The following is a 24,844-nucleotide window of genomic DNA, read 5'->3' on the forward strand; positions in this document are numbered from 1 at the left end:
TGGTTAAAAAAAAAAAAGCACTTGTGGGTTTAACCAATCCTTTTTTTTTTGCATAATTCTTCTTTAAGGGGGCGTGGCAGGAGGCGTGTCCTATACTACATACTTATCACTTATCAACATTCTCAAAATGTTGGGAGGTATGTGACGGGGGGGGGGTGACAGAGGGGGCGGGGTAAATAAGAGAGATCTCAGCCAAAACACCGGCAGCACGTGGTCGCGACAGACCAGCCCCGCCTGCCACTCGTGACCAGCTCGGCTGAGCCAATCGCAGGGCGCTCGCGTGGACTACAAGTCCCAGAATGCCACAGCCTGCGGCCCCACCTGACCTCCGTTCGGCCAATCACAGGGCGCTTAGTTGGGCTACAAGTCCCAGAATGCCGCAGCGTGCGGCCGCGCATGACCCCCCGTTAGGCCAATCAAAGGGCGCAAGCGTGCTCTACAAGTCCCAGAATGCCACAGTCCGACTTCCTCTGAGTAAACATCGGCAGCGGGCGAAGTTTTGACGGCCTGGGGTGTAAGGTGGCACCCTGCCCCTGTGGTCCTAAGGGTTCCTTGGTGGGAGGCGGCCCTCTCTATAGCAGCACTTGGACCAGGGAAGGTTCTGCACGACCTGCTGAGATTAGACAATGGAGGATGTGGAGAGCATGCTGGCCAAGATTCGATCGGCTGCGCTTGTCAATGGGACGCAGTGGCTGAGGGCCCAGCTGTCCGGCTTGCTGCCGGGGCTGGAGCCAGTGACTGGCACACCTGCCCCAGAACTTGCACACGCTGGGAGGTCTCGGCCTCCTGGGCGTTCCAGCCCTGAACCGCCCCCGAGGGGTTGTCGCCGCCCTGGGAGCCCAATCCTGGACCCTTCAGCCTCCACTGCCAAGAGAAAGCCTGCTCTGTGGTCTGGTGGGGCTGGGAGGAATCCCCTTCAGGGGCGGCCCCCGGGGGAGGAGCGTGGGTCACTCCCCAGCTCCCAAACCCCATCTGTGGATCAGCGGGACCATGCGGCCTACACGGCGGGTGTCCTGCCCGCCGCTGGAGTGGCCTGGCGAGGGGGAGCAAATTCTACCGGTGCTGACCAGATGAGTGGGACGGCCGGGTCTGCCAGCGGGAGTAGCTGTGGTACTACTGGAGGGGGTGCCGGCGTGGCTACGCCGGAGTTGGACCGGCTCGCCACTTCTACCAGGCAGACAGCGCAGCGGGGGAGGAGGGCGGTCGCCAGTGACTTCTTCAGCCAGCAGCCTTGGGAGGTAGACAGGACCGAGGGCGAGCTGACCACATCAAAGGAGGAGGGAGCGGTGGACACCAAAGACTACTTTAGCCGGCTGCCTTGGGAGAAAGACCGGTCCGAGGGCGAGCTGACAACATTGGAGGAGGGAGCGGTGGACGCCAGTGACGACTTCAGCCAGATGCCTGGACAGCAATCCTGCGGGCTGCCTTCGGAGGAAGACGAGTCGGAGGGGGAGCAGGCGGCATCAGCGGAGGCAGAGGTGGACACCAAAGATTTCTTCAGCCAACTGCCTTGGGAGAAAGACAGTTCGGAGGGGGAGCGGGCACCATCAAAAGCGGGAACAGTGGACGCTGAGGACAACCCTCTGCCAGGTTCTAACACGGGGCTGCAGGGATCCACATCAGCAGCTGTGCTGTCAAGTGTCGCAAGGCAGCCTGGTAAGTCATCTGTGTGCTCCTCAGTAATGTTTTGTCTCCTGTGCAGTGTACTGTCTCTGGGTGGATTGCAAAGTCAGTCTCCGGGGGTTTCTGCTACAGGGATATCTCAGCAGGTGGTGACGGCAGCCGCAGGGGCGTGAGGGTTGCATGAATAACATACTGTGGGCAATTATGTCTAGTTTATGTCTGGCTCATTGTGACCCGGGTGGAGTTTCAGCGGGGTTGGTTTCCCTGGTGGCCGCATGGACAGTTGCGACAGATCGCCCTTGGGTGCCCCGGGGCAGGATGACGTGGTGCCCAGGCTTCGACTTCCTCTCAGTTGGGGTGTGGTTCGCACAATGCAGCGACTACTCCCACAGAGGCCCCCTCCGCTTGCACAGGACAAGGCAGCTAGGGAGGGTAAGAAGTTGACGGGGGTGCGGCTGGAATACGTTTGAATTGTGTGCTTCGAGGGACCGCTAGGCACTCATTTAAAATAGGTGAGAGACGGGATTTGGAAAGGTGAGTATGTGAAGATATTCTCCCTCTTTCCCCTGGAAAAATGCATCCTAGATGAGGTTAAGCTGGATGAGAATAAAGACTAGGAGGAGAAACTGCGTTATCGGCTTATTCCCAGGAGGTTTGGTAATTGGCTTCAGGTGCTTCATATTCTGGCCAGTGTTTATAGGGGAAAAGTCTCCCGAGCAGTGCTCTGCACTTTTTTGCTATTTAGATTCTATCCGCAAGGCTCAGCGGGTGTATGGGGGTGTTGCGGTACGATAAACAGTTCAAACAGCTGAAGGCACTCGCGGGACCACAAAGATATTTGTGGATGAAGCTCATGACTCAGACGTGGGCCCAGAACGCTGGGGCCGGTGGTGGTCCAGCAACCTCGTCACCATCGGGCGGAAAGCCTAAGGGTTTCTGTTGGCAATTCAACAAGAAGACCCGCAGATTCGGGGGATCCTGACGTTTTCACCATGAATGCTCTGGCTGCGGAGGTTCCCATCCACTCACAAAGTGCTTCAAACAACACAAGGGTAAGTCCTGTGAGGCTGACAAGAGGGAGGACTCCGATGAAGGTGGAAAAGTTGTCTCCCTTCCTAAGTAGGTATCCCAACCGGGTGGCGGTTTTCTTTTCCAGGGTTTTTCTGAGGGTTTCTCGATCCTGTGCGCGTTTTCGAGCATCCCCCCCCCCCCCCAGTCACCACTAACTTGCGATCTGTGAGGCTCCACCCTTTGGTGGTGTCTGCGACACTGTCAAAGGAGGTGGCCTTGGAGGATGGCGGGCTCTTTCGCTTCCCCCTCCAATAGATAATCTGCTCGTCTCTCCGCTGGGAGTGGTTCCTGAGAAGGAACCCAATTCTTTTCAGGCTGATCCTCCATCTTTCCCACCCAAAAGGCGATTCGGTTAATGAGATGCCATTGACTGAGTTTTGTGCCGTCTCTTATGCATCCTTTGACAAGGCGGTAGACTGGGTTGGTACGTTTGGAAAGGGGGCTCCTGTTGGCAAAGACTGACATCAAGTCAGCTTTTTGCCTTCTGCCGGTACATCCTCAGTTTCCGCTTGTTGGGCTGCATCTGAGAGGGTCAATATTTTGTGGATCTCTGCCTGCCCACGGGGTATTCTCTGTTTCCTGTTACTTGTTCAAGGCTTTTAGCTCATTCTTGGAATGGGTGGTGAAGGATTTGTTGGACTTGCATTCCATAATTTACTACCTGGAGGATTTTTTTTTTTTTTTTTGTGATCGGCCCTTCGTGTTGCAGGGTGTGCCATACTCTGGCCACCCTGCAGCATATCTTTAAGGTGTTCAGTGTTCCGCTGACGGCTGAGAAGATGGAGGGGCCCGGTCACTGCATTAAAATTTCTGCATTTTGCGATTGACACAGAGGGAATGGAATGTCGGCTCCCACTTCCTAAATTAGGACCTGCAGGCGGCTGTGTCCTTTGCCCTTGCCAGCAAAAAGATAGTTGCGTTCCCCGCAGTTGCTGCTGGGCAAGCTCAATTTTGCACGCCGAATCATGCCCATGGGGAGCATTTTTTGCAGGAGGTTGGTGACCTCGGATCAGAGCACTGCACCATTATGTTAGGTTGACGACCGTGTGGCAGCTGTACCTGGAGAAGTACAATGGGCATTCCTTGGGGATGGATGGTTTCAGATTGTGATTTGAAGCTGTTAACAGATGTGGCCGGTGCAGTAGGATACAGGGCGCTTTTTTTGGGTGTAGAGTGCAGGCAGATGGCTGGATTTGTAGCGTGAGGTGGATTTTCTGGGTGTCCCGATACTATTTGAATTGTTTCCCATAGTACTGGCTGTGGAGCTTTGGCAATGGGAATTTAGGAAAAAGAGGGTTTGCTTTCATTGCATCAATCTGGGGGTGGTGCAGACCATTAACAAAGTTTCCACTTCTGCTCTGGTAGTGCGTTTCCTTAGACATCTGGTGCTTCAGAGTTTGGTTGAATTGTTTTGTCTGTGCAGTGCATGCGCCTGGCAGGTGTGAACAACAATGTGGCTGATGTGTTGTCTCGCTTGCAGTGGAACAGATTCTACATGTTGGCACCGGAAGTGGAGTAGCATGGGGTGTCTTGCCTGGACCACTTGTGGGACATCGCCTTAGAACAGTAGATGGGCTACTTTAGAATTTGGTGTGCCCGGCCACCTGTAGCGCTCACAAAAATGTTTGGGGGAAATGGCAAGTGCTGGTCAGGTAGGCAGTTGTGACGATGATTGTTTGTGCTTGTTACTGTATTCCACTGGCAGGAGCGTGGAGGATGGGGCCTCAAATTTCCAAGTTGGGTCAAAAAATGGCCAGCTTAGCCTTTTTGGTTTCAGCTGTTGGGGATGTCGCACAGAATTTTTTTGGTGAAGAGGGTTTTGCAGGGCTACAAACGGGGGCACGGTCATGTCGGGTACTTGCCGCCTGGTCTCCTTCGTCATGCTGTGGGCCATCTTGGGAAGTCTGGGTGTTTGCTCTTCGGCTTTTGAAGTTGTGCTTTTTAAGACGACCTTTGTCTTGGCCTTTTTTGGAGCGTTGAGGGTTAGTGACCCGGTGTGCAGATCTTAACGTAGAGGTGGGAGTTTGGATGTGGCCGATGTGAGGGGTGACGGGGTTTTGCTTTTCAGTAGAAGGTCCAAAACTGACCAGCGTGGTAAGGGTAATTGGGTGATGTTCGCAGCTCCCCTGCATGCCTGGTATGGGAGTGGTTAGCGATCAGGGAGGCGGGGCCCGGGCCTTTTCTTAAAGGGTTCCTAAACCCTTGTGATGTGTGTGTGTGTGTGTGTGTGTGTGTGTGTGTGTGTGTGTGTGTGTTTTTTTTTATTTTTATATATTTTTTTTTACAAATATTTCATACTTGCCTCCACTGTGCAGTTTGTTCTGCAGAGTAGCCCTGATCCTCCTTTTGGGGTCCCCCAGTGGCACTAGTAGCTCCCCACATTGGGAAACCACCTAGGAGAAGCACTCTCCTGGGGAGTACCCATGCGGGCAGGCTCCCGACTCAAGCTTTTGCGTCCATAGACACAAAACTGGTCTTGGCCCTGGCGCTCGTGTTGTTGGATTTGATCAACAGCAGCGGGAGCCAATGGCTGCGCTGCTATCAATCTACCCAATCAAGAGCCAAGACAATGGGCAGAGAGGGTGTGCGCATTTCTGGTGTGGGAACGAACAGGCTCAGGTGAGTAAAACCGGAGGTGGGGGGGGGGGGGGGGGGGCTTTGGGTATCGGTCTGCTCAGTTATAAGTTTTTCACCTTAATGCATCCTATGTATTAAGGTGAAAAAAGACGAGGGTTTACAACCCCTTTAAACACCTGGATGGGTCTGCCTTGTCCAAGTTTTAATTTGAATCAGATTTTTAAAGGGGAGGTCCACCCTATAAAAAGGCTCCAGAAAAATTAATGTTTTTTTTTCACTTACTAGAAATGGCTGTTGCTAGGCAGATCGTCCTAATCTGCTTCTTCTTATTCCACGGTGATCTTCGGTCTTCTCCTCCTCACGCAGTAGGAAACTGGCAGTGAAGCCGCAAGGCTCCACTGCCTGTTTCCCTTACTTTTGAATGGCGGCGCCGAGGGACGGGTTGGCCTCAGACGGCCGACATCGCGGGCAGCCTAGAAAGGTAAGTGCTTATTAGAAGTCAGCAGCTTCATTGTGTGGGTTGACCCCCGGGCACCCGTGATCACTCTTGACAGAGCGATCCCAATTTTTTCAGGGGGGTAGAGACAGATCGTGTGTTCATGCTGAATATGTATCTCTCTCACTCCTACAGTTAGAACACACACCTAGGGAACACAGTTAACCCTTTGATCACCCCCTAGTGTTAACTCCTTCCCTGCCAGCGACATTTATAAAAGTGAAAAAAATAAATATATATATATATATATAACGCTTATTGTGATATTTTAGCTATAAAAAAAATTGTAGAAGAATACATATCGACCTAAACAGGGGGGGAAAAAAATATTTGGGGGGGGGGGAATGTGGGGCTATTATAGCAAAACTTAAAAATATATTGTGTTTTTTTTTAAAAAAATTGTCGCTCTTTTGTTTATAGTGCAAAAGGAAAAAAAAATTGTGGGGGGGGGAGGACTTCAATTTTGTTTGGGTACAGAGTCGCATGACCGTGCTGTATCGCAAAAAATGGCCTGGTCATTGAGCAGCCAAATCTTCCCGGGGCTGAAGTGGTTAAAACTATGCATAATCTATGAACAATGAACTGTGTAAATAAAATGTATTTAAATGTTGCACTATTGAATAAATATAATAATACTCAAATCCATAAGTATAAGCATCTAAAAAAAAAAAAAAAAAAGTCTGTGTGAAAAATATTTGATTGAAGAGGATCCTGCCCTAAATCAATTCACCAAACAAAGATGAGTGCTCTCCACCACCATCTTCACAGGCTGCTCACCTCATACCAGATAAAAATCAGCAGTTATCCTCTCTGGGGAAATGACGCCTGACGTACTATAGATCAGACCTCCTTTGGGTAAATGGCTCTTTAAATGGGTTCCAAGAACCTGATAGTCTTGCCCAGTAGAGTAGTTATATGTAAAAGAAAGATAACGTCTAATGCGTTCCCTTTCCAAAAGCTTTTAAAAGCATAAAGGTAAATGGGTATACTTACAAGAAAAGCACAATCAGCTTGTGCAAGCTGCAGGGCATAGCAAACATCCAATTCTCAAGATGGCTATGGTTGTAACATCTGTGCGTAAGCTCCGCCCCCCTAGACGCGTATCGTCGGGGTATTGACTTCTTCAGTAAGGGGTGGAGCCATAACCTCACTGCACAGGCTTATATACTCCTCGTTCCTCCCTACACACGTGCGCAGCTCGTTGGCTAGCAATCCCGCTGCCTAGACCGGACATACAGTGCACACCCCTTCCTGTAACATTGAAATACATTTTATGAACACGGTTTATTGTTCATGGATTATGCATGGTTTTAACCACATCCATACCAGGCACTTCCCCCTTTCCTGCCCAGGACAATTTTTAGCTTTCAGTGCTATTGCACTTTGACAATTGCGCAGTCATACAACACTGTACCCAAATTTTTTTTTTTATCATTTTCTTCTCACAAATAGAGCTTTCTTTTGGTGGTGCTTGAATGCTTCTGCGGTTTTTAATTTCCAGCAACCTCGTCACGATCGGCCAAAAAGTCTAAGGGTTTCTGTTGGCTATTCAATGAGGAGACCTGCAGATTCGGGGAATCCTGTCGTTTTCGCCATGAATGCTCGGGCTGCAAAGGTTCCCATCCACTCACAAAGTGCTCCAAAAAAGGCAAGGGGCAGGCAAGAGGGAGGACTCTGAAGAAGATGGAAAAGTTGGCTCCCTTCCCAAGTAGGTATCCTAACCAGGTGGCTGCGCTTTTTCTTCTTATTCAGGGTTTTTATGATGGTTTCTCAATCCTGTGTGTATTGTCCAGCATTTCTCCAGTCACCACTAGCTCACAATCTGTGAGGCTCCACCCTTTTGTAGGTGTCAAATTGTCAAAGGAGGTGGCCTTGGGGAGGATGGTGGGCCCTTTCATTTTCCCCTCCAATGGATAATCTGGTCGGTCTAATACAAGTATTTGCTCCCACTTCCGGCGAAAGATCGCCACAGAATCTACGGCAATCTACGCCATGTCTGGCCCTTCCTCCGTCCTCTCTGCTTTCTTCTGGGAGACACACTGGTGCCAGAAGACAGCAGGGACCAGTCAGAATGTGCAGCGCAACTTGCACACGCGCAGTAAGGAAGCAGTGGTAAGGACACTTAAGATGCCGGAACTGAGGGACTGGTGGTTTTGGGTGAGGACATCGCGGGTGCCCTGGACAGGTGAGTGTCCTTATTTTAAAAGTTGACAGCTGCAGTATTTGTAGCTGCTGATGTGCGCAGCTCGTTAGCCAGCAATCCCGCTGCCCAGACCGAACATATAGTTCACACCCCTTCCTGCAACATTGAAATACATTTTATGAACACGGTTTATTGTTCATGGATTATGCATGGTTTTAACCACTTCCATACAAGGCACTTTCCCCCTTTCCTGCCCAGGACAATTTTTAGCTTTCAGTGCTATTGCACTTTGACAATTGCGCAGTCATACAACACTGTACCCAAATTTTTATTTTTATAATTTTCTTCCCACAAATAGAGCTTTCTTTTGGTGGTGCTTGATTGTTTCTGCGGTTTTTAATTTTCAGCAACCTCGGCCGGAAAGCCTAAGGGTTTCTGTTGGCTATTCAATAAGGACACCTGCAGATTCGGGGAAACCTGTCGTTTTCGCCATGAATGCTCGGGCTGCGAAGGTTCCCATCCACTCGCAAAGTGCTCCAAAAAAGGCAAGGAGCAGGCAAGAGAGAGGACTCCGCTGAAGGTGGAAAAGTTGGCTCCCTTCCCAAGTAGGTATCCTAACCAGGTGGATGCGCGTCGTCTTCTTATTCAGGGTTTTTATGAGGGTTTCTCAATCCTGTGTGTGTTGTCCAGCATTTCTCCAGTCACCACTAATTTACAATCTGCGAGGCTCCACCCTTTGTAGGTGTCTGCGAAATTGTCAAAGGAGGTGGCCTTGGGGAGGATGGTGGGCCCTTTCATTTTCCCCTCCAATGGATAATCTGGTCGGTCTAATACAAGTATTTGCTCCTGCTTCTGGCGAAAGGTCGCCACAGACTCTACGGCGATCTACGCCATGTCCAGCCCTTCCTCCGTTCCCCCTGCTTTCTTCTGGGAGACACACTGGTGCCAGAAGACAGCAGGGACCAGTCAGAATGTGCAGCGCAACTTGCACACGCGCAGTAAGGAAGCAGTGGTAAGGACACTTAAGATGCCGGAACTGAGGGACTGGTGGTTTTGGGTGAGGACATCGCGGGTGCCCTGGACAGGTGAGTGTCCTTATTTTAAAAGTTGACAGCTGCAGTATTTGTAGCTGCTGATGTGCGCAGCTCGTTAGCCAGCAATCCCGCTGCCCAGACCGAACATATAGTTCACACCCCTTCCTGCAACATTGAAATACATTTTATGAACACGGTTTATTGTTCATGGATTATGCATGGTTTTAACCACTTCCATACAAGGCACTTTCCCCCTTTCCTGCCCAGGACAATTTTTAGCTTTCAGTGCTATTGCACTTTGACAATTGCGCAGTCATACAACACTGTACCCAAATTTTTTATTTTTATAATTTTCTTCCCACAAATAGAGCTTTCTTTTGGTGGTGCTTGATTGTTTCTGCGGTTTTTAATTTTCAGCAACCTCGGCCGGAAAGCCTAAGGGTTTCTGTTGGCTATTCAATAAGGACACCTGCAGATTTGGGGAAACCTGTTGTTTTCGCCATGAATGCTCGGGCTGCGAAGGTTCCCATCCACTCGCAAAGTGCTCCAAAAAAGGCAAGGAGCAGGCAAGAGAGAGGACTCCGCTGAAGGTGGAAAAGTTGGCTCCCTTCCCAAGTAGGTATCATAACCAGGTGGATGCGCGTCGTCTTCTTATTCAGGGTTTTTATGAGGGTTTCTCAATCCTGTGTGTGTTGTCCAGCATTTCTCCAGTCACCACTAACTTACAATCTGCGAGGCTCCACCCTTTGTAGGTGTCTGCGAAATTGTCAAAGGAGGTGGTCTTGGGGAGGATGTTGGGCCCTTTCATTTTCCCCTCCAATGGATAATCTGGTCGGTCTAATACAAGTATTTGCTCCTGCTTCTGGCGAAAGATCGCCACAGACTCTACAGCGATCTACGCCATGTCCGGCCCTTCCTCCGTCCCCCCTGCTTTCTTCTGGGAGACACACTGGTGCCAGAAGACAGCAGGGACCAGTCAGAATGTGCAGCGCAACTCGCACACGCGCAGTAAGGAAGCAGTGGTAAGGACACTTAAGATGCCGGAACTGAGGGACTGGTCGGATGAGGACATCGCGGGTGCCCTGGACAGGTGAGTGTCCTTATTTTAAAAGTCGGCAGCTGCAGTATTTTTAACTGCTTCCCCATGACTATTAAAAAAACGATGGGTGGCACTGATGAGGAGCTACTGACAGGCATTACTGAGTGGCACTGTTTGGCACTTCGATGGGTCACTGACAGGCATTACTGATGGGGCACTGGCTCTTTTTTGGGCACTGATTGGCACTGTTGCGGACTCTGACAGGCGTTTATTATGGGGACAGACTGGCAGGTGTTGGGCACTTGTTGGCTGATGAGCACCTTTTGATGGGGGCTGTGCTGATTATCAGCACTGACCCACCCTGGACAGGTAGAGCTGCCGATTGGCGTGACCTGAGGAAAGCCTTTTTATTTTATTTTTTGCTAGAATATTACTGGGAACCCCCGAAACTATATATATATATATATATATATATATATATATATATATAACACCCTAGAGAATAAAATGGCGGTCATTGCAATACGGTCAAACTGGGGATGTGGTACAGGAGATGGTCAGACTGCGGACATGGTACAGGAGATCAATGCAGCCTGCCAGTGTCCATGAAATACAGCTTCACCAGTGCCTGTCAGATGCAGTCTACCAGTCAGTTGTAGCAGCCTGTCTGTGCCCTTCTTGCAGCCTCACAAGTGTCTGTGCCTGTCATGCAGCCTCACCAGTGCCTGTGTCCATATGTAGCAGCCTCACCAATGCCCGTGCCCATCAGATGTAGCAGCCTGCTAGTGCCCATGTTGTGCAGCCTGGAAATGCATGTCGTGGTGTGTCGGAGCTAGATCTGAATCGCCGTGCAGCCAGTTTCATCCCGGCACACCCCCAATGTCCCCCCCCCCCCCCCCTCCTCCTCCCCCACCTGTCCTACACAGCCTCCCCAGTGCTTGGTAATACATGTCATGCTGTGTGTCAGAGCTGGATCTGAATCAATGTCCCACCTTCTATGGCACAATGATTCCTAGCATTGGATCAGAGTGCCGTCTATCACAAGAGGTGGTCTAGGAGGCGGGACATCGGCTGCATGGCGATTCAAATCCAGCTCTTACACACAGCGTGACATGCATTACCAGGCACTGGGGAAGCTGTGTATGACAGGAGGGAGGGGAGACTCTGAGGGGTGTGTCGGGATGAAACGCATGCAGCCCCCGGCAGGATGGCCCCGCCCCTTTATCCAGTGCTCTTATTGGCAACATTTCTCTTTCGGCAAATTGCAGAAAATTACATTTTTGGCTGATATGTTTCGGCGGCTGAAATTTTGGTGCATCCCTTTTTTCTCATACCGTATTTGCGCAGCGGTCTTGCAAGCACACTTTTTTTTGGGGGGAAAAAATGTACATTTTTTTTAACAATAAAATAACAGTGAAGTTAGCCCAATTTATTTTTTATTTTTTTTATATTGTGAAAGTTAATGTTACGCCAAGTAAATTGATACCCAACACGCCGCTTCAAAATTGCACCCGCTTGTGGAATAGCGTCAAATTCTGCGCGTGAGCTCGTCGGGCGGCCGACATCGTGGGCGCCCTGGACAGGTAAGTGTGCTGATTAAGTCAGCAGCTGCAGTGTTTGCAGCTGCTGACTTTGACTTTTTTTTTTTTTTTTTTTTTAAACAGCCCTCCGCTTTAAATATGAGATCTGCGGTCAAAAAGTTCTCAGATCTCATATTGGGACTAAAATGCAATAAATAAAAAAAAAAATTTGTCATTTGAAAAAATTACTTAGAAAAAAATGTGCCTTTAACAGCTGTGGGCAGAAATTAAGTTTTTGACGTCGCTTTGTGGTATGGAGACGGGTGGGGGCCATCTTAGCCTCACTCGTCTCCATATCCAGGCACAGAGAGGACTTGATCGCCTCCGCCGCTGCCAACGGCTCTGGTAAGCAATGGAGGGCACGGGAGGGCCCCTCTCCTGCTGCCGATAACGGTGATCTTGCGCATCCGCCGCAGAGACCACCATTTATCGTAAATACGACCGGCTCCTGAAAAGATGAATAACTCGGTTGTGGCAGCAGCTGTTGCCGTTACCGAGATATCCAACTTCAAAGTACAGGAGCTGATTTGCAAGTGGTTAAAACAAACTTTATCACATATTCACATTTATCAAAAAATAAGAGCATCCTTCTCAATTTTCACTATTTCCCCCTCCAAAAAGAGAAGAAGAAAAATTCTCGAGCAAAGCCATTTCCCAGTACTTCATAGTTCAGGCGATGATCAGCTGATCACGTGATAAGAAGCCTCTGACATACCATACCACGATCAGAATTGCGGTATGTCACTGACACACACAGCACCTCCGATCGCCCCACTGCACCGGCTGTGCTATCCTGGGCACGTCATATGACATCCGGTTAGGATATCGCAACCACTTTTCCTGTATGGTGGGCGGGAAAGGGGTTAAGTAGCGCAGCACTGTTTTTTGTCTTTCTCTATGTTTGAGTTGTGTCTTTATGTGTTGTGGTTGTATTCATGTTGGTTTTATGATTTATGTTTTGTTTTTCAGGTTCAGAAAGGTTGGTGTGGATCCTTGGCCATTCCCATGTTCTTTTTGGGGCAGAACAGGCTGCTGTTAAGCCTGAAGGTAAACAGTTGGGATTTCCCAGGGAACAGGTCAGGGTCAGATGGATCGGGATCCCAGGGATGTTATGGTCCAGGGTCTTGCGTGAGGTACAGCACTATTCAAGGCTTGACAGGCCCCCGGATGTGCTCCTGCTGCATGTGGGAGGCGATGACCTAGGGATTCGCACCTCACTTGACTTGAGTAGGGATATCAAATTTGATTTCCAGTGCTTGCGGTCCATGTTCCCCAACACTATCTTCGTGTGGTCTGAAATGGTGGCTAGGACTTCCTGGAATTTGGCGATGTCTGTGGAGCGGCTTAACAAAGCTAGGATCAAAGTAAACAAGGAGGTGGGAAAATTTTTTGTCCGTAATGGTGGCTTGACGATTCGCCATCGGGACTTGGAAAAGGAACCTCAGCTGTTCCTGAAAGAGGACGGGGTTCATTTGAATACGGTGGGGATTGACATTTGGTCTTTGGGTCTGCAGGAAGGAATCCAGCGTGCCCTCAGGATGTGGCGTGCTGCCCAGTCGTAAGGTTTCCCGTTGGGCGTCTGTGGTAGGGTTTTTGCTTTGTTTTTTGAAGGCTGGGATCGTTACGTTTTTTGGAGAACGATGGGTTGGGCCCATCTCTGGTATGGGTTTACCTGCCCTAATAAATTCAGAAGTAGTACATGTTGGGGCAGTTGGCTGGAGAATTTGCCAAACAATTGTGCCTGAATGGAACTAGGGGCCGTGGAAAGGCAAGGTGGTAAAAGCTGAACCGCTCCAGGTGGGGGACTTAGAATGACGCCCTCCTCAATGTGGAAGTAATAGGTGCAGGCTCAACACAAACGATAACGAAGAAGGAAAATATGGATAGTCACACGCCAATATACACCTTTATTGTATTAAAAAAAAAATCATCAGTTTATGTAACGGCAGAAGCAGGGGCAAGATAGTTGATGCGTTTCATAACAGGCCAGGTGGCACCAGATACAGCTAGTTGGTCAGTCAAGGGTGCCTTCAAAAATCCTAAGACAGGCAGTTACATTCAGTCTGAGAGGTTATGTTTTTCTGTTTATTACCGCTTTATATTGTGTAATAAATTGATCTTTCAGGGTTGGTTACTGTAATAAAGGGCTGCTATGGCCGTTTAAACACAAAAACTGTATGGCTGGTCTCAATTATTTAAATAGGTGTGTAAGGTGGTATTTAAAGGCAGACTAATGCGCAAAAGAAATCCACGCAAACCAACAGAAGCTGCAATACATAAAAAAGTGTTCCCACACAAAAAGCAATCAAATAAAAATTAAATATGTGGCGCTAACTGCAGTAAGGGAAAGTGAGTGGTCAAGCTGAATAAAATAAACAGCAGTGTAACATCACCAGACTGACTAAATCCATACAATAAAAGAAAACCATAATAATCAAATGTAACCAATAGCTCTAAAAATGCATAGGTGTGGATAGCGATCGCAAAGCAAAACAATTAACCAAAAATCACATAAAGTGAAGAAAAAAAAATCGCATATAATGCCAAAGTCTTCACATAAAGTGCAAGGAGTGGATAGCAATCACGAAATGGAGCAATTAACCAAAAAATATCATCATAAAGTGAAAAAAGTTGCATAAAGTGCAAGAAGGATTCAATAGGAAGGTCTAAAGTGCATAAAGGTGCAAACAAAACCATAAATTACATAAGAATTGCTAAAGTGCAATAAATCTCATGAAATGGAATATAATAAGTCAATGGAAAAAAAAGGAAAAGGTGCACAGTCCAAGCAGTGCATTAAAGTGCAAACGTGAACATACTGAATCTTCATCAAACAGTTCATATAGAAGACGTAAAATGCATGTGTAGAAAGTGATCGATTTCAGATCCCTCCAATCAGCAGCAAATCCGTGGAGTGTCACATGTTTCCCCCAGCCTCTTGCCTCCAAAGGAGACCCCTAAGGTCAGAATGAGCCTGTAATCTGAAGGCAATGGTAAGCCAGCAGTCGATCAATCTCCTTTGATCGTCACAGCACACAACGGATCTCTAGCGGGGAATTTCAAACTCAGCAGATGAGGTAAAGGCATGTGAAGAAGAAAAGCATCCCCATTGTGCAGTAGTTTAAAACAAATTTAATAGGTAAAAAAATATATTTATGCTTACATTAAAAGTATAAGTAAAACAGCAGTGAACACAGTACTTTCTGGTCTCGGCTGTGACAGGAAGTGATGACTCCTGACACGTCGTGTCACTGCTCACGTGACTTCATGTGAAGACTTTGGCATTATATGTGATAATTATTATTTTTTTTGGTTAAAGCGGGATTCCACCCTAAAGTGGAACCTCCGCTGATCGGATCCCTCCCCCCCTCCGGTGTCACAATTGACACCTTTCAGGGGGGAGGGGGGCGGAGATACCTGTCAAAGACAGGTATTTTCACCCACTTCCGGGCATAGACTCCCGTGGGAGTCTACGCCATTTCCTGCCCTGCCGCGCTGTCTGCTGGGACACACGGGTCCCAGTGACAGCACAGAGATTTCCTATTGCGCGGCGCGGCTCGTGCATGCGCAGTAGAGAACCGGGAAGTGAAGCTTCACTTCCTGATTCCCTCACCTAGAACGGTGACTGCAGCAGCCGAGAGCCGAGCGATCGATCGATCGGCCTCGGCTGCCGGCATCGCTGGAACCCGGGACAGGTGAGTGTCCATTTATTAAAAGTCAGCAGCTGTAGTATTTATAGCTGCTGGCTTTTAATATTTTTTTTTTTTTTTTTTTGGTGGAATCCCTCTTTAATTGTTTTGCTTTGTGATTGCTATCTATTGCTTTCCATTCATCATGATTAGGTTAGTCTATCAATTTGAATGGGCTGCTGTACGTGGAAGAAACGTGCATGACCCTTTTCAAAAATCGTGCCACACCAAAATGCAATGTTCTTTGTCAATTGCCTTCTTAGTGTGTGTGACGTGAGCACATTAGCGAGATGCGTGGTGTGCCATTAGGAATTCATATCGCCTCCACGTCGGCTGACCGTTTTTGTCCATTGCAAGAAAGTGTGCAATTTTGTGGGTCTTTTCTCAATGCACGAGTTATGAGCTTATCCTTCTCATTTTAAATTGTTTCCAGTAACCTCTGTGGACTGCTGAACCCCTAGTTTTTATGCAATGGAGTAGAAAAGAGGGGAATGTGCTTGTATTTCTGTCCTAATAAAAAATACATTAAAGTTCTCTATAGCCAAAAATTGGAAGAGGCCCATGGTACCCCTTAATGGCATGAAACGGAAAATCTCCTGGATCATGGCCCAGGAAAAGATTGTCTGTAAGCTAATGGACAAAACCCACAAATTCCAATTGATTTGGGAACCATGGGCGAACTACATTGGAGTCCCCATAATTCCAGGGACTTGGATGACTAGGGTCGCTCCTCACTTCCCCTCGGTGACCTTCTCTCCCTTTCCTCGTACCCCCCCCCTTCTTTGGGTCTGCTCTCTCACCAACTCTTTCTGGATCCTCTTCTCTTCCTGCGCCTTCCTATTTTTTTTCTTTTTTCTCAAGCAGAGAAAGAATACCCCCAGTGTCTAATGCCCTCATAAACGGAACTAGACTGATAGTATAGGCCTATCAGCGCAGCTGGGTTTTCTCACAACCGCGATGGTTATTCGCCTAGATTCTCCGCTCAATGCCACATATACCGGGTTATGTTCTCATCAGGCAACTACACAGAATGATAACTGAGCAAAATTATTTTATCATTTACCTGTTGGGTTTATGCAGCTTCCCTAAGACTATCCATATAGTCCTCAGAGGTGGGCCTGAGGTGGTTGGCCCTCTCCACAGTGTGCTCCCCTTGGGGTGGAGAGTGACCCAGCCTCGGCATTCTATTACCTCTCCAGCCAAAGTACTATAGTCTGAGGGTTTAGTATTGTCTGATTTCAACGCCTGTGTACTCCGATTGCATTCAACTACCGGCGGGGCCCAGATTTATACTCCTCTCACTAGTCACTAAACCCTGATAGCGCCCGAATGTGCTTATGGAGAATGAGAGAAGCCGTTTTATGTTACATGTAACGCTTGTTAGACACTGGATATCTTTTATGTACTTCCTGTTTCAGATTTTTTCCTGTATTGTGTTTGTGCTAAAACTCAATAAAAAATATTGAAAAGAAAAAATACATTAAAGTGGTTGTAAACCTCAGACATGAAATATGAACAAAGCATATCCCTCCTATATAGTGTGTGTGCTACCCACAGAGCACTAAGTGTCATTTTTGTCTGCTGCTTCCTTCTTCTGAGTCACTTCTCACAAGTTTTCCTGACACCAAGAGGAACAAAGGTGACGGGAGGGACCTCTAGCTGATTGACAGCCTCGGTTCTGTTTCTGTATGAAGGGGAGTGTGTCCCTTCCCTCCAATCAGAGCTCTCGCTGTTCTCTGCAGTGTGTAACTTCAGCTCTCCGCCCCCTGTTATCTGAACTCTCAGGCAAGCTTTATATTTCTGGCCTTTGAACAGATGTAGAGAAGACTGCAGATAAATGCATGTAGGATATATTAATTTCCCTATGTATCAGTTGAGGCCAGCCACTTTTTTTTTCCCTTCAAATAACAAAAATGTTATACTTACCTGGGGTTTTGCACAGAGCTAACTCTTCTCGGGTTCCCGATGCACAACAGTACCCCCGTAGCAAGCCGCTTGGGAAGGAGAAATCCAGGGGAATTTCTGGTCTTGTGCATATGGCAGGATCGAGCTAAGGTGAGTATAACAAAGGCTGGTCCACACTATTGCGAACTGGATGTGGATGTGGGTTTCCCATGCATCCAATTCGCATGTCGAGGGGCTGTGACTGGCTCTCAATGAAGCCGGTTCCCACAGCTCCGCGACAGCTGCGAAACTGTTTGCAGAAGAGTCCGGTGCATCTTCTGGTCAGTTTAAGGTACAAATCCAGCCAAAAATTAGGACCTGAAATGGTGAACAGGGACACACCGGACTCCTGCTGTGTACCTCATGGCATGACGGCAGCAAAAATACAATTTCTTTTTCAGCAGGGTGCCATCATGATTGCGTGTGAAGCCCAATCGCTAACTCTTCCTGGATAAGCGTAGGAGAGGTGCATGCTAGGTAACCAACATGCACCTCTCGTCTCGCCTAATGCGCGATTCACCGACAGGGATATGGGAATCATTTCCCATATGCCTATATGTTTTGTTCTTTGAGATGCATTTTCAAGAGTCTTTTAAAAAATATCAATACTCCCTGCTGACACCACCAATTGTGGAAGAGAGTTCCACATCCACATCACCCTGAAGGTTAAACCGCTTCTCCAATCTCATTGTGTGCCCCCCCCCCCCGTGTCCTCTTACACTCCCTGAGATTGAATAGGTTTTTTCCTATGCTGGTATCACCATTACGTTATTTGTAAATTGCTAAAATTTCCCCTCTCAAGTGCCCCTTCTCCAGCAAGAATAAATTTGGTGGATGTGACCTGGTTGGAGCCTGGGCTGAGGCTATCATACACCTACTCACAAGTGTAGCGGTACCCCCCTAGGGGCTGCTGAGTGTTGTGGCCCACCTGTCACCCTGCCAAGCCCGGCATTCACTTCCAGACACTCCAGGGCAATGAATAGTCCGTCAGCTTTGTTTTTGTATTTTATTGAGGGAATTGAATTTGGATGGGGTATGGGATGCCCAGTAGAAATAATGGCAATTTGCTTGGGACAACTATGTACAGTCCAGTAGGTTCACTCCATTTCTCCTCCTGCACATCACTTCTTCTCTTAGCCCTGTACACACGGTCGGAGATTCCGACAACCAAATCCGTCGGATTTTGTCAGACGGATTTTGTCCGAAACTGTTGCATACACGCGGTCGGACAAAGTTGTCGGAAAATCCGACGTGATGACGTTATTTTGTTACGACGGGACTACGTTCAGGCTAGTAGCCAATAGCTTTGCTGTAGGAATTTGATCTGAGCATGCGTAGCACTTTGTCCGATCGGAATTCTCTACACTTGATCGGAGTATGTCCGATCGGAGCATTTTGTCGGAAAATTTTACCAACAAGTTGGAAAACTTGGTCCGTCGGATACTCAGACGGAAACAGTCCGATTGTAGACCACACACAGTCGGAATATCCGACAAAACGGTCCGATAGGACACATTCCGTCGGAATCTCCGACCGTGTGTACAAGGGCTATGGTTTGCTCCATTTCTCCTCCTGCACATCACTTCCTCTTTAATTTCCAGGCACAGCTAGCGCAATGTGGTTAGATCTGACTGACTTAGGCAGACCTTAGCAACAGCCTGTTGCAGCCAGGGACCACGTCCATTTGTAGTGTAGCAGATAGAACGTTTGTGGTGCTCACTGTCTTATCTCTAGTTACTAAGCTCAGTAACTCATCTTTAGGCCCTGCCAGCACTCCTGGCTGCAGCTGCCTTTCTCCACTGCCCTTTACAACACAGTCCACTCCACTGGTTCTGCACCCATCCCAGACTGCATGCTCCAAGTCCTCTCAGGCATGCCTCCCCAGTCCTCCCAACTGTGCTTGCCACTCACCAGCCCTCCTGGCTGTGACAAGTTGTTCCTCTCCTTGAAGACTTGCCTCATATACAATGCTCCCTCATGCTGTCCTCTTTGCTCCTCCTGTGCCTCCTGGCAAAGATGCCTCCATGGTTTTTAAAGGGCCTCGTTTTCACCCAAGCCTTAGGCTCAAGGTCCCCCCCCCCCCAAGACCGGGGAGCTCCCTCAAAGACCCCGACAGCCTAAAATTACATCTTCAAGCTCTGAACAACTCCAACTCCTCCCCCATCTGGGCTGACCCTGGGTACTTAAGGAGGCCTGCCCCCTGCCAATCCAAGTTGGGGATTGCTCAGGGCCCCTTATGCCTCGTTTCCAATGAGCGGATTCAGGTGAGCGTTTCCACTGCAGGTCGGACCACCAGTTGCCATACGGTGTTTAGAAAAAAAGCCTAGTGTGGCGTTACACTGATTGGCAGATGTTTTTCTGTCCACCAATCAGAGGAATGTATCGTAGCTCTGCCCTAACTGTACCGTAACCGCCCCACATCTGAAGCAGGACCATGAATGGTGCGGTATGGTTCGGTTGTATGGGCCGCTTTCATAATGGAAACACTCAAAATAGCGTACCGTACTGAACCGATCCGCTAGGTGGAAATGAATACCCCAGGCAGCTCCACCTCTCCTCTTCTCTTTCCAGTACCTTCCAGAAAGCTCTAGAAAGAAGAGGGAGGTCTTAGTGATGCTGCCTGTGAGTCATCAGCTGCTAACCTGAGCCACTCCCAGCCCAAATCAAAACAGCCAGGCCTGCCTAAATTTGACTACCGTAAGACACAAAAAAATCCTACTCTAGCACCTACCTACCTACCTAGGGGGTGCTACACAGGCTTCAGAATGTCTTGTAGCTTGCTGAAAAGCTGCTAAAGCCTGCTAGCAGCTTGTTTAAAGTGGCAATCAACACTCCCATAGGGATCTGTGTTCAATGTTTACAATCTGGAGTGGAATGGTACTTTATAAGCTTCAACAAAGCTTGATGAAAGCTCTGCAAATGCTTTGCAAAGCTTGATGTTCACACTGCTCTAATACAAGCTAAAGCCAGTGTGAAACAGGCCCTAATGAGGGCACCTTGAAGCGGAGGTCCACACAAATTAATAAATTCATCTTAATCCCTTCTTTGCTCTGATCAGATGTTCAAATGAAAAAAAAAATATTTTTTTGTTTGTTTACCTTGCTAGCAATCTTTATGGGGGTACTTCCTGTCTCTGACCCCCGCAGGAGTAGGCTTGTAACTTATTCTTCCCCGGGAGCTAAGCGCCAGCATTCCCAGGAGTCAGTGCGGATTGCCGCCACAAAATCTCGTGAGATCTCAAAACGGTATTTGTTTTTGTTGCCATCACAACGGGGCGGGAACTCCCGCCGCCGCCACCCGTTGTGATGGCAACCTGGAAGTTTACGGCGCTCCGCGCCGTTAACACTGAGCATGTGCAGAGCGAGCGGTGAATTCTGGTAGCTCAGCATTCACCGCATCCAGGAAATTAAAGCAAGAATTTTATAATATCTTTTTTTTAATGCGAATCCGAATATCTCGGGGGAGATATTACACCTAAACAGTGAGTGTTACATTGTAAATATGAAAGTGTCTAAATGGCTGAAAAAAAAAAAATGAATGGTCGGTGGACCTCCGCTTTAACCACTTAAGGACCGCCTCACGCTGATGTACGTCGGCAGAATGGCACGGCTGGGCACAGGCACGTACAGGTACGTTCCCCTTTAAGAGCCCAGCCGCGGGTCGCGTGCGCGCCGCCGGCGGTGCACTTGCGACCCGATCCTTAGCTCTGTGGCCGTGGGACCCGCGAATCCGATCACCGCCGGTGTAGAAGAGCTGAAGAACGAGGAGAGGTAAATGTAAACAAACCTCTCCTCGTGCTTCCTAGTGAGGCTGTCACTGATCGTCTGTTCCCTGTCATAGGGAAAGACGATCAGTGACGTCACATGCCAAGCCACGCCCCCCCAACAGTAAAAAAAAACACGCACTCACACTTAACTCCTACACTGCCCCCTAGTGGTTAACCCCTTCACTGCCAGTGACATTTTTACAGTAATCAGTGCATTTTTAATGGCGCTGATCGCTGTATTAATGCCAATGGTCCCAAAAATGTGTCAAAAGTGTCTGACGTGTCCACCATAATGTCACGGTCACAATAAAAATCGCCGTCATTACTAGTAAAAAAAAAATTATTAATAAAAATGCCATAAAACTATCCCCTATTTTGTAGACGCTATAACTTTTGCGCAAACCAATCAATAAACGCTTATTGCGATTTTTTTTTTAGCAAAAATATGTAGAAGAATACGTATCGGCCTAAACTGAGGAAAAAAAATGTTCTGTTATATATTTTTGGGGATATTTATTATAGCAAAAAGTAAAACATATTGCATTTTTTTTCAAAATTGTCGCTCTATTTTTGTTTATAGCACAAAAAAATTAAAACCGCAGAGGGGATAAAATACCACCAAAAGAAAGCTCTATTTGTGGGAAAAAAAGGACATCACCTATTTAGTTTGGGAGCCACATCGCATGACCGCGCAATTGTCAGTTAAAACGACGCAGTGCTGAATCACAAAAAGGGGCTTGGTCCTTTAGCTGGAAAATGGTCCGGGGCTGAAGTGGTGAAGGTAGGACATTAGACACTGTGCCTTTTGCTCAAAAAATGACCAACACTGATCCCTTAGCACTTATAGCTAATATATCAAAAACTCATTCTTGCAAGCTTATTTAGTTCATATTATTAACAGCTGCTTTTTTTATTGTTATTAGTTGTTTTTATTCCTTGGATAGAATGAACCAGCTAGAACATTCTCTTCTATGTGTACTTCCCATGATTTGCTTGTCTCACAAATAACCGGTTCAACTGTACAGGATGTTTGATGTTGGTGAGTAAACCTCACAAACCCACACATGTGTGACTTTATTTATATTTGTTTGTCGCTAATAGAATTCTTGTGAAGGATATAAAGGCTTCCGCAAAATGAATGTCAATGGAGTTTGCTCACCTCGGGCTCAGTCACAAGACAGAAATGGCTATAGTACACAGTCTGAGCCAAGATGAAAGATTCTGGAGGTAGAACAGTATTGGCCATGGCAACCAATTGGATTCTCGCTTGTTTCGCCACCATGAATGTTTTTCTTCTGCACCTTCGACTAAGTGTCTGCTTCTACTCCTTGATCTGGTTTTCTTAGCAATGGCTCCAGTGTTTCTGAATAAAAGTTCTATAATTTTTTCTTCTCAGAACTATTTTTTTTTATATATATATATATCTATTTATTTTACATAAGGTTTTCTATAAGTTTTGGATAGACCATGGGTCTTCAAACTATGGCCCTCCAGTTGTTCAGGAACTACAATTCCCATCATGCCTAGTCATGTCTGTGAATGTCAGAGTTTTACAATGCCTCATGGGATGTGTAGTTTCGCAACAGCTGGAGGGCCGTAGTTTGAGGATCCCTGGGATAGACAAACAAGCAATAAAACCCCAGGTCAGGGCTGGTGCAAAGATTTTTGTCACCCTAGGCGAAACCTAATTTTGCCGCCCCCATTGGCTTCCCCCCCCCCCCCCCCCAACTCCACCACTTTGCCCTGCCCATGTATACCCCACCTTTTTAATGAAGCACCCATCAAACGCAGCCTCACCAGCGCCAATCAAATGAAGCCTCACCAGCGCCCATCAAAGGAAGCCTCACCAGCGCCCATCAAACGCAGCCTCACCAGCGCCCATCAAACGCAGCCTCACCAGCGCCCATCAAATGCAGCCTCACCAGCGCCCATCAAATGCAGCCTCACCAGCGCCCATCAAATGCAGCCTCACCAGAGCTCATCAAATGAAGCCACATCAGCGCCCATCAAATGCAGCCTCACCAGCACCCATCAAATGAAACCTCACCAGCGCCCATCAAATGAAGCCTCATCAGCACCCATCAAATGAACCCTCACCAGCGCCCATCAAATTCAGCCTCACCAGTGCCCATCAAATGCAGCCTCACCAGCGCCCATCAAATGCAGCCTCACCAGTGCCCATCAAATGAAGCCTCACCAGCACCCATCAAATGCAGCCTCACCAGCACCCATCAAATGAAGCCTCATCAGCGCCCATCGATGCAGCCTACCATTGCCCATCAATTAATGTTTGCTTGCTTCCATTCATTTGGGTGTCGGGACACAGACGCAGCCCTCTGACGCTGCGCCTCTGACATTATGTGTGATCAGAGCAGCGGATGCTGACACTTAGTTGCTCGCTGCAGAGAGAAGAGAGTAGGGACACCAGTGGTCGGGCGCCCTAGGCAGCAGTGCGTCCTAGAGAGCTGCCTAGTTTGCCTAATGGTAGCACTGGCCCTGCCCCAGGTTATGGGTTTGCTTTGTCTATGCCCCATTGGGAAGATTTCTCTTCACTTGTCCCAGAGACACAACAGAAAATGAAGAGAAATTCCAAATTCCAGTCCAAAGTGAGGGAAATTGTTGACAATGATCACAACAACAAATAGAGGTGTAAGTCTCCCCAGGAGGCGTTTGCTTATACATACACTTTAAAAGGGAAACTCTAGTTAAATAAATACCACCCAACTTTCTGAGATGGGAATGAGGGTCACCTATTAGCAAAGGTATGTAAGCATAGGACACACCCCCTGCCACTCGCCCCTTAACCGCTTGCCGACTGCTGCATGAACATTTACCGCCATGTGGTTGCGCGTGACCCTGCCACGAGCTCCGTCAGTGTGATCGTGGGACTCGATGTCCACGGGGATACCCGCGATCGTCTCACAGAAAGGACGGGGAAATGCTAATGTAAACAAGCATTTCCCCGTTCTGCCTAGTGACACTGATCACAGCTCCCGGTGATCAGTGTTGTGTCACACGTAGCCCACCCCCCCCCCCCACAGTTAGAATCACTCCCTAGGACACACTTAACCCCTGCAGCGCCCCTAGTGGTTAACCCCTTCACTGCCAGTCACATTTACACAGTAATCAGTGCATTTTTAATCGCTGTATAAATGTGAATGGTCCCAAAATAGTGCCAAAAGCGTCCAATGTATGCACCATAATGTCGCAGTCACAATAAAAATCGCAGATCGCTGCCAATAATAATAAAAAAAATTATTAATAAAAATGCCATAAAGCTATCCCCTATTTTGTAGATGCTATAACTTTTGCGCAAACCAATCAATAAATGCTTATTGCAATTTTCTTTTACCAAAAATATGTAGAAGAATACGTATCGGCCTAAACTGAGGGAAAAAATTTTTTTTAATGTATTTTTTGGGGATATTTATTATAGCAAAAAGTAAAAAATATTGTGTTTTTTTTCAAAATTGTTGCTCTTTTTTTTGTTTATAGCGCAAAAAATAAAAACCGCAGGGGTGATCAAATACCTCCAAAAGAAAGCTCTATTTGTGGGGGGAAAAAATACATAATTTTTGTTTGGGAGCCATGTCGCACGACCGCACAATTGTCAGTTAAAGAGACGCAGTGCCGAATCGCAAAAAAACTATCTGGTCTTTGGGCAGCCAAATGGTCCGGGGCTGAAGTGGTTAAAGAAGAATTAAAATAATTGGTTAAACCCACAAGTGCTTTTTTGAACCACTATTGTAGGCACAAATTCAGCAATTTATAAATTGGATGAAAGGTTTAGCACTGTAAAATACTTTTTTAATGAAAGATAAGTAGTGCATTTTATATACAACTATATAGATCAGATCAAAATGAGGGACAGGGGGACTTTAT

General features: G+C 47.6%; 1 protein-coding gene across 4 annotated transcripts; it reads left to right on the forward strand.

Annotated features, from left to right (window-relative positions):
• The first annotated feature begins 274 nt into the window (after nt 1-274).
• On the forward strand, nt 275-22,347 carry LOC143940612 (uncharacterized). 4 transcript variants are annotated; one of them, XM_077462184.1, is made up of 6 exons: nt 277-1,656; nt 7,269-7,475; nt 8,318-8,515; nt 9,362-9,559; nt 12,533-12,610; nt 22,064-22,347. In XM_077462184.1, the coding sequence occupies exons 1-6, from the start codon at nt 627-629 to the stop codon at nt 22,072-22,074; spliced, it is 1,722 nt and encodes a 573-aa protein (XP_077318310.1). In that variant the 5' UTR covers nt 277-626; the 3' UTR covers nt 22,075-22,347. The 4 variants fall into 4 exon arrangements, with proteins under 4 accessions (XP_077318318.1, XP_077318300.1, XP_077318310.1 ...); XM_077462192.1 differs by lacking the exon at nt 12,533-12,610 and having other exon boundaries at nt 275-1,656; XM_077462166.1 differs by lacking the exon at nt 22,064-22,347 and having other exon boundaries at nt 291-1,656; nt 12,533-13,736.
• Nucleotides 22,348-24,844: the final 2,497 nt, after the last annotated feature.

The sequence above is a fragment of the Lithobates pipiens genome, unplaced genomic scaffold, assembly GCF_037356315.1.
Source record: "Lithobates pipiens isolate NorthernLeopardFrog02 unplaced genomic scaffold, aLitPip1_a1.2 Scaffold_10, whole genome shotgun sequence".
Lineage (NCBI taxonomy): Eukaryota > Metazoa > Chordata > Amphibia > Anura > Ranidae > Lithobates > Lithobates pipiens.

Coding starts and splice junctions, on each gene's coding strand:
- LOC143940612 (XM_077462166.1), top strand. CDS start 627: ATGGAGGATGTGGAGAGCATGCTGGCCAAGATTCGATCGGCTGCGCTT. Junction 7,476..8,317: donor AAAGTTGGCTCCCTTCCCAA/GTAGGTATCCTA, acceptor TTTAATTTTCAG/CAACCTCGGCCGGAAAGCCT. Junction 9,560..12,532: donor AAAGTTGGCTCCCTTCCCAA/GTAGGTATCATA, acceptor TTTGTTTTTCAG/GTTCAGAAAGGTTGGTGTGG.